The 20,826-nt window shown below is 40.4% G+C and overlaps 1 protein-coding gene across 4 annotated transcripts in view; it reads right to left on the reverse strand.

Moving 5' to 3' along the window:
- Window positions 1-3,283: 3,283 nt before the first annotated feature.
- Window positions 3,284-20,826, reverse strand: part of GLIS3 (GLIS family zinc finger 3) — a 482,116-nt gene continuing 464,573 nt past the window's right edge. For all 4 annotated transcript variants that reach the window (XM_037997443.2, XM_037997446.2, XM_007969360.3 and 1 more), the window contains 2 exons: window positions 8,454-8,636; window positions 3,284-7,554 (listed from right to left, as the gene is read on the reverse strand). In XM_037997443.2, coding sequence (XP_037853371.1) covers window positions 7,418-7,554; window positions 8,454-8,636 — 320 coding nt within the window. In that variant the 3' untranslated portion in view covers window positions 3,284-7,417. The remainder of the gene's footprint in view (window positions 7,555-8,453; window positions 8,637-20,826) is intronic.

Genomic DNA, 20,826 nt, shown 5'->3' on the forward strand with positions numbered 1-20,826 from the left:
ATGGGATTACCTCCAACCCTCCAACTAGCCTGCTGGGTGGCTTTCCTTCTCTTGGCAACTCTGCACATGCTGTGTTCTCTACCTGTTCTACCTTTCCTCTGCTTCTTTGCTTCTTGAAGTTCTACTTACGTTTCAGGACAAGCTCAGGCATTCTTGCTCCCCTTCTTTCAGGGAACTCTGACCCTGCTCTCCTATCTCCCCAGACAGGAATTAGGAGCTCCTCTTCTACTGAACCCTTATTATACAGTGTGGCCCTGTTAAATTGCCTGCTTCTTCCGCTGTATCAAATGTGGTCAGTTTGCAGCTTTAGTTCATATAAATAATCACCTGGAGAGTTTATTAAAAATGCAGATGACTCCATTTCACCGAAATTCCAACTCAGTATCTTTGTGGTGCGCATTCAGTAGCAGCTCCAGAATGTGCATTTTTAACAAGCCTCAGGCAATATTCTCAGGCGGATGATTCTTGTGATCCCCTTTAGCTCTGTGAGGATAACAGTCAATTCTCCCCTGTTTATTTGACACATAGTAGGCATGAAACAATGGTGAATGAGTGAGCAAAGGAATAAATGAATGATGAGTGAATGAATGAAATAATCTGTTTCCTCCTCCGAAAAATGATGAGCTTGGACCAGATGTCCTCTAAGCTTTTCTTGGCTTAAACTTCATGTGATTTAGGTTATTTTTACCAAAAATTCTACACTCTTGGCAGCTTTAATAACAGAACCATATACAATACACAAACTCAAGCACATGAAACAACCAGGGAGACATGCTGAAGAGGATTTAGTCTAAGCTAATATCCAATCAATGACCCAGGACTCATGAATAACCATTATTTTTGAAACTAGTAATGTCATTGCAGGCTAGAGACACAAAGAGGGGCAGACATTCGTGCCATGTGAATTCAGTCTCATTCTCTCCTGTAAGTGTGAGTAGCCAATGGGCACGCCATCAGGGATGAAAAATCCCTAGGTTTGGGAATTAGAGAGCTATGCATTATGGGAAACCAGGGTCCAGGGAGCGGTTTAGGGTGTTTAGCTGCCTTCCTGTGGCATGGAGAGGACAGACTGTTAGCACCGTCAGGGCCCCCTGACTCTTCTATGGTCACTTGTCAGTGGAGTCATTGAATATAAAACCCTTGACTCTTTTCCGTGAGAACCCTGCAGGTTTTGAGAGGCAGCTTTGGCTTCTCACAAGAGCTGTGGCCCAAGAAAAATGAAGTCTCCGATTACTTATAACCTCTCAGCATTTCAGAGGAAAAAGGTTGGCAGTGGCTGCCAAGATCCAGCAAATATTTGGTTAGCTTGGAAAGAATGGGTGCTCATTTTCCAATTCTCACAGATTTCTCTATGCCCAGTTCTTTTTATTAAAAACTTTAAATCCAGAGATAAAGTCGAATGGCACTGCAGGCTCTAAGCATTCATCTGTATCCCAGGGAGCAGAACCCAGGATCTAAACAAAGAAAAGTTTAATCAATAGAATTCATGAATTCCCTCTAGGAATAGGACCCAATGTAGCAGAAGAATAAGCAGAGGGGCTCCCATCCATAGTTTTCTATTAGTGGATATTTCTGGGAAGGACTTTGGAGAATACCCTTTCAATTGACCAGGGTCAGCAAACTATGGCCCATGGGCCAAATCCTGCCTGCTGCCTTTTTAGTTGAGTTTTGTATTTTTGTACAGCCTGTTGAGAATTTTTTTTTTTCACTTTTGTATAGAGTTGAAAAAAATCAAAAAAATATTTCACAAATACCTGAAAATTAGATGAAATTCAAATTTGTGTTTGTAAATAGTTTTATTGGAACACAGCCACATCCATTTGTTTGCATAATATATATGGCTATTCTTGAACTACAGTGGCAGAGTTGAGTAACTGAGACATGAGACCACATAGCCCTCAAAGCCTAAAATGTGTACTATCTGGCCTTTTGTAGAAAAAGTTTGCAGAGCCCTCGAATAGAAAATGTTAAGAGTTGCCTCTCACTATTATTTGAACTAAAAACTGTAAGATATATATGCACAGTTAACTAATCATAAATCAAACACTTGTATAAACTAACACTTGAGTCAAGAAACAAAACATTGTCCATCAATCAGCACCCAGAAGTCTTCCATGTGTTCTTTCTCCTCCACTAGAGCTATGAGCCTTTGTGACATTTTCCTTGCTGTTCTTTGTACTTCTACCACCTAAACTCTGTGAGTTTTGCCTGTTTTCAAACTGTATATAAACAGAATAACACTGTATATTTGCCTTTGCATCTGTTTCTTTCTCTCAAATTTGTGAGACTCAACTCTGAGGTGTGTGTGGCTATCGTCCTGTCATTTCCTCTGTTGTCACTTCCATGGCATTTCACTATGTTACTTAGGCAAGTTTTGTTTGTTCATTTTACTGTTAGTGGACAGTTGGATCATTTCTTGTTTGGGGCTATGGTGAATAACACTGCCATAAACATCTCGTACTTGGGCCATCATTGATTTAAGAGTCTTTCAAAAGTAGTGGAATTGCTGGGCTGTAGGCTATGCAGACTTTCAACTCTACCACTTAATGCCAAATTTTTCTTGGAAGAGGCTGAACAAAATCACGTTCCCACCAGCCACCTCCTTTTAGGAAGCTGAGGAGCTCTTTGTATGTTATCAGCACTGTTTCCACCTCCACAACCCTGGACCTAATGGTGGCTGCTCTCTGACCTTCAGGGACCAGACATGACCTTCGTCCCTTCCGCTTTGTATCGTCTCTTAAAATAATTCTCAAGTCTTAAAAAAAAAAAAGTAGCAAGGAAACAGTCACCTTGCTAAGATTGGTCCTTGAAATGTGATCTCTTCTGGATTCACATGCTTGGCTAGCAGGTAAACCAGGTGTGAGAAAATTCTGACACCATCCCCCCACAGATGGGAGCTGAGAAAGAAAGCTCATCACAGTCAATGGGGCAGGTGGTATTATAAAGCATGCACAGTGGACAGGATGAGGAAACCAAGGAAATGGTACCTGCCCCTTTCTCCAGGGAATCAGATTATATGATCAGGGTATCAGATCATGGGAAGCTGATGCTTGTGTCTTTCTCTGAACGGTTTTGGGAAAACAAGGCTGAAAAGACCCCCTCCTCCAAATGTCAGTTTGCTGAAACCCCAGCACTGGGAGTACCAAGCACTAGAGGCATTTCTGAAGCATGATGTAGCGCTACTTTGAAAAGGCACAAATAAACCCCAAATCCTAGCACACATTTATCCAGTTTGTGAAGCGGATTAATAGAATAACCAATAAAACATGTATAAAAGCTTTAATTAAATCTGATGAAATAAAACTTCATGTTTTATTTATGGACACTCCCAACATGTAAAGGATTCAGGGAGACATTCATTTTTACTGCCATTTCGTCCTCATATCTATAATTAAATCCAGGCTGCAGCTCTGGCCCAAAGCAATGCGGCATTTTAAAGCTGGACTTGAACATTCCCTCCCCCATCATCTGCCTTTAATTTTAATTACCATTCCCAGTATGTAGGAGGCTGATGGTAAAACAAAACGAAATAATCAAACAAACAAACAAACAAACAATGATGGTTGCCATTGTGTTTTAAAGCGACAGGCTGAAGGAGGCTTTTAGGCAGGAGGGTGTCTCCTCTATTTCCAGTTTTATTCTGTACCAAGTGCACAATCCCTTCATTTTACTTTTGACATAAAAAAAGGACTTCATGAACAAGACAAAATAACTTATGATTATATGAAACATAACTGTGACAAATCACAAAACTATACATATTAATAGAAAAAAGTGTACCTAATTCTTTAAAAGATTTATGACAATAAGCACCAGATGTGCCTCTAGAGTAAAATCGGCCCCATATCCAGTATGATATATGCAGTTCATTTCTCTACGTGAGTGTATCTAACTATGTACAAGAGTCTGTGTGATTTATGGAAAACAGATTTCCACTTTTTTCCCCCAAAGTGCTTTATGTCAGCAACATTACACAGGATACTTTGCTGTCTGTACAAAATAAATCTCTTCTTTTTTACACTCACTATTTCTCCAATGAGTGTGTGTGTTTTTTTTTTTTTTTTTTTTTGCTTCATCTGTTGCACACACACACACACACAAAAAGTTACTGCAGAAATTCCATACCACTAACAAAAAGTGCTATTTAAAAATGCTTCTATAAAATGACATGGCCAAGAGAGTCAAATAAAATACCGAATAATTAAACTGAACATGTACAGTCGCTATTCCCAATAATTCAAGGCAACCGGAAAGTCAGGGTTCTCGGATGAGGGAGTTGAATTTATCCTTGCTCAAAATTGGTTTTAGGGTGCTACTGTGCTTGATGGCTGGTAATTTAGAAACAACTGAACAAAGCCAACACTCTGTTATCAGTGGTAACTCTGCTGTGATCTACTAAAGTCCTTTTTTTTTTCTACTTTATTATCGCTTATGTAATTTGAGAGAGATGTGGGTAATGGGAGATACCCCACAGGACCAGTAAATATTTAAATAATATTTAACAGCTGATCAGAGGCTAAATTATAACTGACACTTTGATGCAGTTTCGTTAGGGAATTAAGACAATGCAGCCAGTGAAATATCTCTAGGCAGACTGATTTTTTTTAATGCAATAGGATAATTGTCTTTGTGCTGTGTGTTTTCACAAGCACTAGTTTTTTGTTTTGTTTCTAAGGGGAATTACAATCTCTATTTGGATGTTTACGAAAATGGTTCATATCAAGACTTAAAAAACCAGGACATGAAAGGGAATGATTTTTTCGAAGCTTCCACCTGTACTACTGCAAAAATACTAATGAAAGTATATATAAATCTTCTGCTGTGTGAAAGTAAGCAAGGGACAAATTTTAAGGTCAGGAAAGACTCTAGAATCTAAGCATAGTGTGTAGTCTGGGAGGCATCTGAACGTGTCCTATCCTGAGGCCGCAATCTCAAGCCTGCTGCTATCAGGAAAGACCCACGGTGCAGGAAGCAGGGCTGCACTGGGTCCTGCTGCCTGCATGCTCTCTCTGAGACGCAAATGTCCCTCAGGGGCTCCACAGTGATTTCCTGCTGAGGAAGGAGGGCTACAGGTGCCTCTACTGCTTAGGTCCTCTATAGAGTCCCTCTAGCCCCCGTGAGGTAAGAAAGGGGCAGGGTTACTGTGAGAGGCCACAGGAAGATTGGAGCCTGGTTCACAAGCAGCTCCTCTTAAAGAGGGAGGTGATGTCCATGGTTTCTAAAGTTCAGCTTCTGTTTTGTCCTCCTTCCCCCTTTCTACTTTAAATTACATAAAGTCAAAAGGCAGGGCTGACAATGTCAACTGCAATAACAACCTTGCCTTTTCATCTTTTTTTCTCATTGTACAAATGAAATGAAATGTATTTTGAGTTCCTTGCAAAGGCTTCCCTATTTAAGTATGAATAGATGGTCTCTCTGAAGATAGCAGAGTTTTTCTTTCTTTCCAGAGTATGACAAAGGACGCACGAGGGATGCTACTAGCTGTGAGCATGCATACGTTAGGCCACTTGCTTAGGCCAAGTGACACGACCCACAAAGCTGCAAGAAGGGTGGTACTTTACAAGCAGCCTTGGAGTTCACTTGTAAAGGAAGCCTGATGTGCATCTTTTGTAAAGCAGAGCAGGTTTTTGTAAAGTGGCTAACTCACCTCTTTTGCAGACTTTGACGTCTACATGAAAGCTTTTCTTAGAACATAGTCCACTACTCAGAGAAACTAGATTGACCAAGTGCACTGTGAAAACGAAACCCATACTTGGTTCCTCATTCACCTCATTCTACTACATGCTGGAATGAACTCTGGAATCAGGTAGAATACTTCCGATTGTGGGACTGTGGAGGGAGACTGGAAGGACCTGTCAATATACGAACTGTCACAGAATCCCATCTAACATCAAGCTGTTTCAGTTGTCTTGTTGAAGATTGTAATGATCTCAGTTTGACAAATGGCATTGTTTCACTTTTGTTCAGAAAAACATTTTTAAAAAGTGAGAAAAAATACTTGAAATATGATTGTACCAGAATGTTAGAACTTACTGTATCTTTGGGACTGGCCAATTTTTATAGCTGATGCCCTAGGACTTGGGATCTGCAAGAGGTGTCACAGAAAATGACTTCCTATTTAGGCTTGATATTTTCGACCAAATGCTCTGGGAAAAATCCAGGCCTTCAAACCTGGAACTCAGAAAAAGAATTGCTTCTTTCTGTAGACTTTTCGAGAACTGTCACCTCTTCCTTCCCAAGATGATCAGATAATGGCGGCTGAGGGGGTACCTGAATGACAGTCAGGAAAAGGGTAAGAGGGATGCAAAAGGAGGGTGGAGAGAAGTATAGGGAAGAGACAGACAGATGAGTGGATATCCTGAAAAACGTTAGTAAAATCTGTGCACTGGAAGTCAAGCATCACTAGGTTTGGTTTTCCAAGGGAAGCCGGCACACGACTCAGTCTGTCCCGGTTCTCACATCTGGCACTTCTCTGGGCACAGCACCAGAGTGGAGGCAATGGGTAAACCAGTCAAACAGTGTTTTTCTTTGAACAAAGTCTTTGAGGTGGAGTCACTAAACAGTCAACCCAGGAAGGTTCCAGCTACAGGACTGTTGGTGCGGGAGGTGCCCACTCCATTTCCCTCAGGTAGCCTTTGCTAACTGCAAAACTAACATGCCAGAGGTGGGGCCAGGCGGAACCACAGCTGTGCAAAATGTCTATAGCTGGGGTGATTACAATAATAATGATTTCCATCCAAAGAACAGACATTTACATTTTTTTTTCATTTTAAAGTACGTATAAATAACAAGTCTTTAAAATGCAAAAACAAAGATAGGCTGCTGGCATATAAAACCTTACTCTGCTATTGAAGAAACACCGAGAAGCAACTGGTTAGCATGCGGCTAAGAGAAAAGGGAAACCCAGGGAGTTTCTAAGAGTTGAGACCACACTATGCTTTGGACATGGATTTCCCTTGTTGTGCCTGGCTTTGCATCAGGAGCAGTGAGGGCGAGGATTAGGTGAGGCAGGTCACTATGCCTCTGGTAATTGAGGTCTTTTTCCCTGTTTGGAGTTTTCAGACAGGGTCATCCCCATACTACATTTTCACATGCACATCATTTCATTGGTGTCCTTTAAGTGTTGACAGCCAGGAAGTAACAGGTATCCAGTAGAGTGAGGCTCTAAATTCCCTTTGAAAAGATAGTCCTGCTGGTCACCTAGTCCAGGAAACCCAGAGAGAAAAAGGAGCAACTGCAATGATTCTTGCAAAGCTAACTCTGCCATTCAGTCCTGCCTTCCGAAAGAACATGAGTAACTCTGCAGGTCCCGCTGATTGGGCTGACATCCTTCCTCATGCAGTCTGTGAGAGTACGAAAACAAAAGGTGGCAAGCAACATCAAGGTCCTGGGTGTGCAGGAGTGGCCAAGAGAGCTTTTAGCCTTCGGTGTAGACAGAGGAGAGCTGGCTGGGACAGCGGTCCACAGCGCTGATCTGCAAGAAGGTGGCGTCTTCAGCCCCACCGCGGAGAGACTCCCCAAAAAGGCTCGAGGAACTCGAAGGTAAATCATACACTGGAAGAGAAAGAACACAGTAAGTCAGCAACTCCTGCCCCATGCCACACCCACTGGAAGTGCATTCCAGTAATGCAGCTCAGCAAGTGAGGACTGGGAGCTAAGGAGGCAACCACGCCACCCTGGGCCCTACAGTGAGTCTCTGTTTTCCACGACCTTAGTGAGGGAGGAGGCCGACTTGCAGGCAGCTGGCTAAAATATGACCGCACAAAAGACAGGCTGAGAAGAAGTAAAAGAAAAGTGTTCCAGGGAAGGCTGGGGGTGGCCTCAAAAAAGAGGTGGTGTTAAAGTTGAGGCATAAAGAGAATGGAATGCTCACAGATGAAGAAATATGGAAAGAACATTCCAGAAGGAGGAAACAAAGAGCAAAGACAGAGAGGGAGAGGCATGTGGGGTCAAGAGTGCTGGCAAAGCTCAGGTGAAGAGTATGTAGGGAAAAATGTGTGTGGGCAGGTGTGGAGAGCTGGATCAGGCCTAACTCATGGGGGCTTTGAATGCCATGCTGGAGAATCGAATTTATTCTCTAGGCAATTGGAAACTATTTAATATATTTGAGCAGAAAAGAGGCATATTTTATCCTTCATTTTGGGGAGGCAATGTTCATAGCAGTATGGAGGGAAGAATGGTAAAGATAAGGAATCAGGTCAGGGAGACTTACTAGAAGGTTATGGCCATAGTCTGGGAGAGACATGATGGTTCCTGCACCAGGGCGGTGGAAGAAGAGGGGCTGAAGGAGGGCTGAAGAGGAAGGTGAAGATGAGAGACATTTCAGGGGTCATTCAACAGGATTTGATGCAGTCACATGCTTGGTCAAGTCCAGCCCAGGTCAGTCACAGGCAGCCCACCTGGTCTCTCCTGTCAGTTGACAGGATTTTCTAAGTCACAGACAACCAACACACCTGTAATGCCCGAGTGAGTTGAGAAGGCTCTGTGGAAAACATCAAAACCGGACTGGCCCATGGATGTAGGGACCAGGCAGTCCTCAAAGGAAGGCACCACACTGCAGGAGCTGACAGGCGGCACAGTTCTCTGGGAATCGGGATAATGTGGGGGGCAGAATGTCTGCAGCTGCCCATAAAATCCTGAAATACAAGCATGGCATTGAGCTCCTTTGGGCACAAGTTCCACAGATCATTCCAACCCAGCTAGAACCTCACTCAGCCTGGCTTCATATGACAAACGCCTTTAACTCTTAAGGCCACCTGTAAAATCTTCCAAGCAAACATTTGGAATGCACTGTTGGGCTGAAGCTCTTCTACCTTAGAGGGATTTCCAAGCTTGTTAGTATGTAACATTTTTATTATGTGCTTTAGTATCTGAAGTGGGAAGCCTTCTTACCTGCCCTAGACTCTCTGAAGAGTCCTGGACATTGAAGGCCTGACCTTCACGGGAGGTTCCTACCCCAGATTCTCCCACCGGCATTTCAATGCATCTTCTTTAACTTCCTTTATCCTATATTTTCTTCTGTTTACACACTGGTTAAAATCTTGCAGAATGCTCTTAAAAAGACCCACTTAAAAATGCATCCATCTATCTGTCTTTCCAATAGAGAAATACATGTACATTTAGATCTTATTATCCTGGCTAGGTAGACAGTATTCCATAGTTAGATGTACTTAACTATTACTATTATTGATCTTTGCAGTAAATGGAAAAACTGGAAGTGAATAATGTTATGAAAATGTTAGAAAATAAAAATGAAATACAAATAAAACTCCAAAAAAGGAAAAATATGAGAAAAGAGTAATACTTGAAAATCATCATCAACCTTTTGATAATTTTATTTCATCTATTCCTTTCAATTTTTTTCCATTCAATGTAGTTTTCCTTGGGGTCCTATATGGTTCTTTTCTATGATCCTCCACTCCTTTCATGATGGCTGGCTTACTTTTTTCTTCTTTCTCCTTGCCTCATAATACATTTAAGTCAACAGATTATTTTCTTGGAGCATAATATGCTTTTGAAAATATAATAATGAAATCTTAGTTCCATACTTTATTGGAGGGAGAGTTGTGGCTCTGCTGTTAACTCTCTACATTTCATTGTGTCTGTCTCCTCAACTGTAAAATGTGAATGTCATTGTCTACTTCAGCAGGCTATTGTGAAGATTAAGTGAGTCATTGGATAAGGAAGTCCATCTGTAACGTTTTAAAGTACTTTATAAATGTCAGTTATTATTGATATCGCTATTCTGGTTTTGATGAAAAAAAGGGATTAATAGAGAAAGTACCCCGGGATTTTTTCCACAAACACTAAATAATGGAGAACGCAGAACAAACCCATGGACTTTGGACCCTTAATCCTGCGTGCCTTCCTCTACTAGAACTGCTTCTTCTTGAGACTGGAAGGCTTCATCCCTTATTAAAGAAATGAACCACCTATCAAAAGAGAGTGGAGGTGCTACTTGAGTTTCTTCTTAGCTCTCTTTAAGTAAAACCAGGGTGAACTGATACATCCAGTGTACTATGCTCTCAACCCTTCTCATTTCCCATTAGGACCCACAGTGTAGACTGTGTAACTGCTCAGATCACCCTTGCTGGGATGCTGGGAGGCCTATTTTATGGTTGTTATGAATATTGCCAAAGAATGTGTGCTTAACCATCCATAAAGACACATACTGCCCCTCTAGGAGTCTGTGATCCAAGATAGATCAAATGCAGATTTATGGATAGGGCACATTCATAGTGGAAAACAAAATAATATCCTTTATAAGCAGACTAGAGTGCACTTTATATAGAATCAACAGAAAAATCCATATAAGGTTTGGAAGAAGATTAAATGCTTGTTGTTAGTATAGACAAGGAAAATACCTAAGGAAATTCCACATCAGGCCAGAAGAAGAAAGAATGGAAAACTATTGTCTCTTTTCCTTTTGATCCCCAAAGGCATGGTTTCAATAGACAGGCAGGCAAAGGACTCAAACAGACCACTCATAAATACTCATATAATTGATCATCCAACATGAGCAAACTGTAAACTCTCAAGCCCACAAAGAAACACAAATCAAAACAATGATAAAATGTCACATTCTACCTATCACATTGGCAAAGATTTCTAAAAATCATTCTCAATGCTGAAGTGTCAATGAAGAAGGCATTTCTATATAGTGTTGTTGACACTGCAAGAGTGTACAAGCCTTTTGGAAAACAGTTTGACAACCTGTATTTAGAACCCTAAAAGTGTTCAGGCTATTAGATTAAGGAAATTCACTTCTGATAAAGTATCCTGAAAATATATTCTGAAGAACATTAAGAAATTCTGCACAGGGACAGTGGTTGCAGTGCTAGTGATCAAAATAGAAAACTGAAGAGCCAAAATGGCCAACCATAAGAGAATGTCTAAGCAAACAGTGGTACATTTATGTGATGGGAATTTTAAATACGTATTAAAACAATATTTATAATAAGTTTTTAACAACATGGAAAGACCATTATAAGGTTTATGTTTCAAAAAGCAAGATACAAAATTGAATACGAAGCCTAGGATCAGTTGTATGGATGCCTATGTTACAGAATAAAGATGGCAAGTTACCATATCTATAGTTGTCTTTGGGTATTTTTTTTTTTTGGCCTTTATATTTTTTCTGAATTTTAGCAATAGTGAAGAGCAAGTACTCTGGATCCTGGGGTTCAAATCCTAGCTCAACTACTTACCAACTGTGTAGTCTTGGCAAATTACTTAGCTTCTCGGTGCCTCAGTTTCCCAATTTGTAAAATGAGGTTAATGATAGTAATTACATCATACTGAGTTATAAAGAAAATGAGTTAATATTTACATATTATATAATATAATTTTATAATTAACATTTATGTAATATATAATTTAATAATATAAATTACATAGTATATATGTTCGCTAAATAAAAAATAAAATTATTTTATAATGACAATGTAGTTCTTAAAAATAAAAGTTTATTGAGGGAAATAAAATTTCCAAAAATAACAAGGAAGTTATTTAACAATAACCAATGTAAGAAAGGACAAAGCAGCAGGTATGTGGCACACCCCCTGTTTCCAGGGGGAATCTTGAACAGTTTTGGCCTTTTGAAGACCTAAGCTGTATACCTCTTCTTGCTCATTGCTCCTCAATCCTGTGCTAATTGACACACAGACTAATTTCTTCATTCACCCTACTGGGGGCTCCAAACAGCAACATGTCTGAGTGGTTTGAGGGAACCTGGAATGTGGAGATGTATGGTTTCGGTAGTTCCTTGGCCTGATCTTGACTTTGGTACCTGGAGGCCAGGTACAGGCAAATATGGCATACCCATGAGAAGGAAAACATTATCATAAACCACCATAGCTGGTCTACCAGAATGTAATGTCTCCTGAGCAAAAGAGACAATATTTGCTATCTATACCCTTATGCAAGCTCTCCTCATATTTGTCACCCATAAATTTCCTGATAGCCCTCCTCAGTATAATATCACCCTTCCAAGAAAAGAAGATATTTTTTCACTAAACTCCCACAACTTCACAAATAGGGACATTAATCATTCAGGGACAATGATAGAGACTTTCACTGACCTTTTGTGAAAACCAATTTATTCTCCCTTTCCTATCTTCTCTCCTATTTCTAAGAGGGAACAGAAGTGTCACACGCTTCAGTCTATATTCAAGTGTTGTGATATATATGAGTATAAAAGGTTTGTGATGTGGCAAAATACACCTGGGAAAGTTAAGTATCAAATCCAACATTCTGGGCTTCATCTCCTAGTCTGGATCTGAGTGAGGAGGGCAGAGTAGACTCTAATTCCTGCCTGTGGGTGTCTTGGCTGACACAGGAAACTGTCAAAACCAGAATGGCCCCACAAGCATGTTTTATCACTCTAACAGCCAACTCAAGAAAAGAAAATCCTCTTTATTAAATCTCTCCCTCCAAGTAGCCAGTTACTAGAGATGCCAAATACACTGGTGTGGATGGTTGCGGTCACTCAAAGAGTTTTCACATATTCTCTTCCCAGTGCTATTTTCACAAAACTAACAATTTTTTTTTTTTTTTTAATTCCGTTAGGGTCTTACCACACACACAAACCCAGAGAAGGCCTAACTCGTTTTCTGATGAATGGCTCCTGTATTCCAGCGGTTGGATTTCATGTAGCAAATTTGGAAAGAACACTACTTCTCGGACCCAAAGCAAAATGAGGCAAGATGTTAACACATTTTGTGGGCATAAAACCCGAGAGTGGTGGCAAGGTCAGCCAATCTGTCCGTCAGTCAAAAGTGGCTATCAAGTGCTGGTTAGGGTGCTATTGCTGAAACCAAAGAAATATAAGACAACATCCTTGTCTTTGAGGACTGATAATATAGTTGGAGTGAGAACACATGCATTTTTAATAGCATAAGAACATATACATAAATATAAGTTGGCAATAAATGTTAGTTTTTATTATACATTTAATTACAGAATGACCCCTCTACTTTAAAAGTTATTTTGCCTTCATGGAGGAGGGGAGGAACTTGCAGATAAATGTATTCTACCTAAACTGCAGTTTCCAAAGGTCAAGGAGAATCATTCTTCCTCCTCTCAGTTTTGGGAAGTTTTTTTTTTCCCCCTTCTAAAAACAAACTTGTTTTTTTAATTATAAGAATATTTGAGGCTAATTATAAAGTAGAACATGCAGACTAGTATAAACAAAGAAGGCAAAAATTATTTTTTATTTCCATGATTCAGAATATACACACAAAACTGAAATGTTTTATATATTTATCTTCTGTTTTTGCCTCTAATATCATGCATGAATTTCTTCACATGCATTCATTCTTAGAAGGCTTTTTCTTTTTATTTTAGTCACGGAGTAACTAGTGTCTCTGTGATGATAGGTTAAAGAGTTCACGGTCCCTTTTGCTAATGATGATAAAGCAGCCCCATGAAGCTTTGGATTTCCTTCCCAAAGTAGAAAGGGAGTGGGGAAGTTAGAGGAGAAAGGCATTACATGACTAAATATGATAATAGAAGGATACCTTCTAGGGCCATGCTGTCCAAGAGAACTTTCCATGATGATGAAAATGCTCTTTATCTGTGCTGTCCAATGCAGTAGCTACATGTGGTTATCACATCACATTTCAGCCATTTGAAATGTGGCTAGTGTGACTGAAGAACTGACTTTAAAATTTTATTGAATTTTAATTAATTCAAATTTAAATAGCCACTCATGGCTACTGTACCTGACAGCACAGCTCTAGGGCAATCTGAATTCCCAGGTCTAGCCAACTTTGTTTCAAGAGTAATTCTGATTAAATTCTTGAAAGAAAAACACATGACCCACCCCAAGTTTAAATAAAGCAACATAAATAATCTTAGGCTCCTGGCCTTCAAGATAGAAAGTATATTAGATTTTTTAATACATCTATCTCTTCCTTGCAAATTTGTCACTTCAATCTTTGTGGAAGGAACCAGAATATAAATACATTAAGAAGTAAAGAATGGTCCCTCAACTCTCAACCCCTCAAGAAGCTGAGGAATGTTTTAGGCTAAACTGCGAGGGCACTCCAACCCTCCTAGAGGTACTGTGTTCCCTTCTGGAAGCAGCAGGAGGAGAAAGAAATGTGTCACCCACTTTCTTCACTTCAGATTGCAGGCCTAGCTCTCCATGCGCACCAGGGTGGCAATGTGCCCTTGCAGTCTCCATTTTTCCTACCATCTGATGGTAGAGTGTCAACACAGAAGGCTCTACCCAACTGTTGAGGAACATGGATGGTGATTAATACCATCAGCGTACACCTCGTCAAGGGGATAAGTCATGATCTGTGTACTTAGTAGGTTTGTCTATGCAGCAGATGGCCTTGCAAAATAAAATGCTTGTTTTCCTTTACAGTGAGGCTGGGGAACCACCACCAAACTGTGGGCACTAGGAAAAGTGCTACATTGATAACACTCAGAATCGAGACGGCCCCTTCCCTGCTGTAGGCTCAGCCTGGACCATGATGATAACTCATAGCTCCAAAAGGTCCACATACGACAACAGGAACCCCTCAAAAACATCAGGAAGGTTCCCCAGAACTTCCCCCGCCAGAGTGTGACCTAATCAGTCTTGGCAGGATCCTCTAGGAGACTCCTTGGAAACAATGCTGGGGGTTCCAAGACCTCTTGATATGTCAGATGGGAAAACCTTTTAACTGCATGTGATGCAGACTGTATCAATTCAGGGATCCAGGCCAAGTCCTATAGTTTTTTAGTCACTACCCAAATCTCAGGAGTCATCTATTCCTTTGACTTTTCAGAAGAAACAGTGACTAATGTATGTGCTTGCCTTTGCTGCAATCATTGTAATTTTGCAAAATGAGGGTGTTAACAGTATCTACTTGTAAGGTAACCACAAAGACTACAGAGGATTAACATAGACCATCCAATGTAAAGTGCTGGGCATGTGCCTGACACATAGTTCACACTCTATAACTGTTACTTTTACTTTTTTCTTTTTCTGTTCTATTAACATAAGCATTTCAATTTCTATGTATTCATTTACTTGACAACTATTTACCAAGCACTTATTCAAGTGTTGGGGATATAGTGGTACATAAACCACATTCCATGCCTTTTTGGAGCCTGCATTTTAGTGAGAAAGAAAGAAAAACATATAAATGAGAAATCAGGTAACATAATTTCGTACTACATATGACAACAAAAAGAAAATTTTCTTTAATGGATACATAGAGATGCAATTCTCTTTTCCAGAATGCATTCAAGATAGGAAGAATGAAACGGAACAAATAAGGAAGTTTTGACTGTGGTTCCCTTTGTTTGGCCCTGTCTGTTGATGGCAGGTATAGTCAGGAGGTCACCCCACAGCTCTGCTGAGAACCAGCCCTGGCAGAGCAGATTTCCTGCCATTGGTGCTAAGCAGTTTGTGCCTGGGTAGAAGAATAAGCAGATATCAGTGGCAGAGGCAGAGTTGGCAGTCCCTCAGTTTCTTGGTCGTATGGCTGTTTGCTAGCCAAGTGGAAGGAAGGATGTATATTTATGAGCTTTACAGCTCTAATTATTTTTCCGCACAGACTATAATTTTGTGGGTTACTACTTTAGGAAGTGTAGCGATTTTGGCCCCAGTCATATGGTGGCTGCATATGCAAGGACATGGAGAAGTGTAAGTGATAAATGGGTGGGCTCAAACCAGGACCCCAAGGACAGGGACACAGAAGATCCATGACCTCACTCTCCTTGGCCTCCAGATTTCTTCTTTTCCAGCACTCTTTGTGGATTCTCCTACTCTTTTGGGTCCCTTGGTCTACCACGTTTGAATAATTCCTATAAACCAAGTCTAGGGAAAGAAAAGAGGAAAAGATGGTACATATTCAGTGAAGCCCCTAGGGCAACTTGTTCCTTGGTTTAGGGACAGTGGTGACATCCCCTAAGACCCAGCAAGACAAGAGCCATATGCTGATGGCCACACCAGGGTTGCTGTTTCCCCCAAATACTAGTGGCTCCCACTTCTACAACCAACTGCCAACATCTCACCACTGCTCATCACCATCCCCTTCCATACTTCTGCTGTTCCTCTTCTTCTTCCTCTCTGTGACCCTATGTTAAAGGACCATCTCAGCATTCTGCTTGTTAGTTAAGCCAGAGCAAATGAAGGACAACAAATCTGGATCTGGAGGACCCCAGCCTAATGTGCCAGTCTAGAAGTTCTGGTCACCTGGAAAAGAATTCACTCTATGCCTCTGGACTGCTTTACAAGTTGGAATATTCGCACAGAAGAAGGATATTGTTGCTCAATTCACTTCCAGGTCACCAGGTCTCATATGTCACATCCACTGTAACCAAAGGCACTGACCTATGACACGTCTGAAAAGGTGGCCATTTTCAAGAAGCACTGACTTACACTATATAAGGCCCCTCACACTACTAAGAGGAATTGGACCATCTTTGGTTACACACCTATTGTAATGGTGAAAACTGAAAGTGGTAACACCAAATGCTGGCAAGGATGTGGAGCAATGGGAACTCTTTTGCTGCAAAATGGTACAACCACTTTAGAAGACAGGTTCGCAGTATCTTGCAAACCTAACCATATGCTTACTATAGGATTCAGCAATTGTGTCCTCTTGTATTTACCCAAAGGTTTTGAAAACTTATGTCCATACAAAACCCTCTGTATGGACGTTTATAGTAGCATTATTCATCACTGCCAAAACTTGGAAGCAACCGAGATTTCCTTCAGTAGGCAAAATGAATAAATAAACTGTAGTACATGCAGGCAATGGAATATTATTCAGCACTAAAAAGAAATGACCTATTAAGCCATGAAAAGACAAGGAGGGAATTTAAATTTAAATGCATATTGCTAAGTGAAAGAAGCCAATCTGAAAAGGCTACATACTGCATGACTCCAACTATACAACATTCTGGAAAAGGCAAAACTATAGAGACAGTGTAAGTCCATGGTTTCCACAGTTTGTGGGGAGGGAGGGATGAGCACAGAGGTAGCGAAACTATTCTGTATGATGCTATCATGGTGGATAGATGCCATTATACATTTGTTAAAACTCATAGGCTGGTGGAGCTTGCAGTGAGCTGAGATGCAGCCACTGCACTCCAGCCTGGGTGACAGAGCGAGACTCCGTCTCAACAAAACAAAACAAAACAAAACAAAAAACAAAACAAAACAAAAAACAAAACAAAACAAAACAAAAACTCATAGGCTGTACAATACTAAGACTGACCCCTAATATAAGCTATGGACTTTGAGTGAAACTGATGTGTCACTGTAGGTTTCTTGATTGTAACAAATGCACCACTCTGGTGTGGGATGTTGGTAGTGGCAGAGGTTGTGTGTGGAGGGGGCGGGGGGAGGAGGGTATATGGGAACTCCCTGTACTTTCCACTACATTTTGCTGTGAACCCAAAACTGCTCTAAAATAGTCTATTAAATAAGTGAGTGGGCATGTATCCCTTTATATTATGTATCTCTGTATTAGATGCCTTCCTCACCAAAATATGTATTCTATGAAGGCAGACACCTTGTCCAGTTTGTTAATTATTGTATCCATGGCACTGAGACTGGTACCTGGCATGTAGTAAGCATTCAATATATATTTGTTGACTGAATAAATGTAATGAAATCTTAGTTACTTTAATAAGAATTAAAATACAGGTGTTTTACTGATATGATATCTTTCTTCTTTCCATACACCCTAGTACTTAAGAGAGACCTACAGTTCTCAGCTCTCTGTGGGACTGGCTCATCCCTGGCCAACCCACACTTTCTTCCTGCTGAGAAGATTCTTTGGTTTCACTCAGTCTTGGAGTGCAAAGTCAGAGGGTAGAATAAAGGAAGGTTTGCTGAATCCAGGGATTCTGCTTCCTGGTGAATGGAATGGGCATGGGAAAGCAGATGACAAAGACAACAGCAAGTATAAGACGAATCCCTGCTAAAAATACACTTCCACACAGCCTAGGAGTGGGAGATTTACTTGGGTCAGTTAGGTGTTTCCCAGGGATTCGAACGCTCCTATCCAGCTTAAAGCTCTCAATCACTCAATCACGGCAGTTATAAATTCCCCCAACCAACCACACTAAACAGTCTCTGAAAATACAAATTTTGATAGGAAAGAAAAAGATAAGGGACAGAGGATAAAGAAGATAAATGTCCTCACTCCCCTTGGCTCCCTTCATTTCTTCTCCAATGCTTGGGATGTTTGTGGAGCCCTTGCTCTCTGGGGACCCTTGACCTGCTGCCTTGGAAAATCTTCTTTAATCCACGACAGAGCCAATGAGAAAAAAAGAACACATAGGCAAGTTTCTGAAAAAGCTCCTAGAGGCCATAAGAATACAGTCTTTGTGGTCGCATCTGCTCAGCCTAATTCTATACATTCAAACTTTGAATTCAGAGAAAGGCCCAGGCAATCATACACTCATTACCTACATGGTACCTTAATATTAGACTACCTTAAAATTTTCTTCTTAAGTAGCCTTCTGACATTTCTGTCCTGTAAGCAGGTACTTCAAACAAATGTTCCCATTTGAGACAATGAGATGGAAGCAGAGGAAATGTTGAGTACCTTGCCTTTATAACCAATACTTTGTTTATATGATATCATGTCAAAAGGTGCAAAATTCACCCAATCGTTCTACTATTTCTAAATATCAGATATTTGGAATTATTTGTGGATATAGCCTTTGAATTAAAACAAATGGGCAGCAGAATGAAAACAGCAATCATACAGTCTCCTGCTAAGTCCAGAGCTTTCTCACTGGTGGGTTCCTCGCTTTGGCATTTTGGAAAAATATTTTGGTCACTGTTATACCAACCACTCAGAATTCTGTCATAAGGAAGGAAAGAAACTAATATTTATTTACTCAGAGACAAGCATTGCCCCAGGTGTTTTACATAGAAAATCTTCATCATTAAAATAACTTTTTGGTTAAGTAATATTGTCCCCAGTTTACAGCCAAAAAAAAAAAAAAAAAAAAAGAGGGGGAAGTTAAAATAACTAAATTTATCCAAATCCTCATAGCTACCATGTTTCAGAACCAGGACTCAAATCTATATCTATTCAGGAACATAGTTCATGTCAGATTACTGGGGCTCAGGCTTCTGACCAAATCAATTTAAATACAATCTTGCCACTTTTGTTGAGGTGTCTCACTGCCAGGTTGCAGGCAAAGTTACCCAGACTGCATCAACATTTTGGAAAGTACAAATATTCTCATTAGGGAGAAAAGTATTTAATTAATTAGTAAAACTGATCAAATCACCTAATAACTGAAAAATTCTACAAACCCTCAAGTGTAGAAGTGGAGACATTTCAGAAATTTCTCAAGGCCAATTTTCTGATTTAGCCCCTATTTTATTTCCATCCATTGCATGAACAACTTGGATTTGGGTCTGAATCCCAGATGACCTATTAACCAATTGTGCGTCTTTGGATGAATGATTTTTTCTTGAGCCCCATTTTCTTTATAGGGTTGTGGAAAATATTACGTACAATAGTGTTTAAAAAAGCATTTAATGCATTCTCTGGCACATAGTAGGCCTTCAGTTCAATTATGTAACCATGAAACAAGCTTAGAAATATGTAGAGGTTCTGTGTAACACATAAGTAGTTCTTAAGCAATTTTTATCACACAATCTATTACCATTAAGTATAAAATCATGCTGCTCTTAAAAGTGAAATTGCCACAATTTGGTTATCATTTTTGCCTTGGCTGCTTGTCTTGGCCATCAGTACCACCCAGGTCTTCATCTGAGGTAGGACTCTACTAAGCATCCTCCTGGAAGAGGTATAAAAACTGACTCTTCATTTTAATACAGAATCTATAAATGGGGAAGCTGCAGGAACAGCTCACAGACTGTGTGAGGAAGACAGATTTTTCTTTGGGCTGAGAACTGAACCAGCTTGCAAAGCACTCGAGCTATTTACGACTGACATTTAAGCAACTACTCTACTAAGAAAGAGGAAGATAATGGAAATAATAACCCTGAAAATTCCATTTAGGCACATTTCTTTTGAAGGAACCCATGACAGTGGTTCAAAAGTTGACCACTGGAGCAACTGCCTGGTCCCTTTGTCCTTGGAGAGAGAGATGGGTTGTAGCATGAAGCCTTCTAATTAGAAAAGTCCACGTGGTTCCAAGAAGCAAGGCCATTTTCACCTATAGCTCTTGCTGCCAACTTGCAGGCCACTGTGAGATGCACTTTGAACGTGCTGGGTACTTTCTCCACTTGTGCCCCTCACAGCACCTCATCTGGTCTGTAGCAAGCTGGGAACAGCATTTATCACTGCGAACACATTTTGGCCCTTAGGCTTATATACTCATTTCCAGGGACTAGGTAGCAGAGAAGGAGGAGGTTCTGCTACTCACATCTGCAAAAGGTTCAAACAAGGGGATGGGAATGGGCAGAGCAGGTGGCTAAAAGGGACAATAGGGAAATAGGGGGAAAAAACAGAGTGAGAAGGCAGCATGCTTAAAACACTCTTGATTAAAAGATGTAATCAATTTTCATTTAAATATCCCCAAACCACCCAAAACCCTAGCGCGTGGTGGCCTATGGCTTCCAAATTCTCAAAATGATAAGCTGCCAAAATAAACTAATTGCAATGTGTCTCAGTAATTGCCATGTGTGGATATATGCAGTTATAGCAAAATGGTTCAGTGAGTCCTGATGGTGATAAAGCACATTCGGAAATTACATAAAATAGAGATTCTCAAAACCAAGAAATCTTGAGGAATCCAAGATGGATCTGAAAGCCAGCTCTGTCATGTACTAGCTGTGTGACTTTGAGGGAACTCTAGCTCTCTGAGCCTATGATCCCTATTTATAAAAAT

This window comes from Chlorocebus sabaeus, chromosome 12 (genome assembly GCF_047675955.1).
Source record: "Chlorocebus sabaeus isolate Y175 chromosome 12, mChlSab1.0.hap1, whole genome shotgun sequence".
Taxonomy (NCBI): Eukaryota; Metazoa; Chordata; class Mammalia; order Primates; family Cercopithecidae; genus Chlorocebus; species Chlorocebus sabaeus.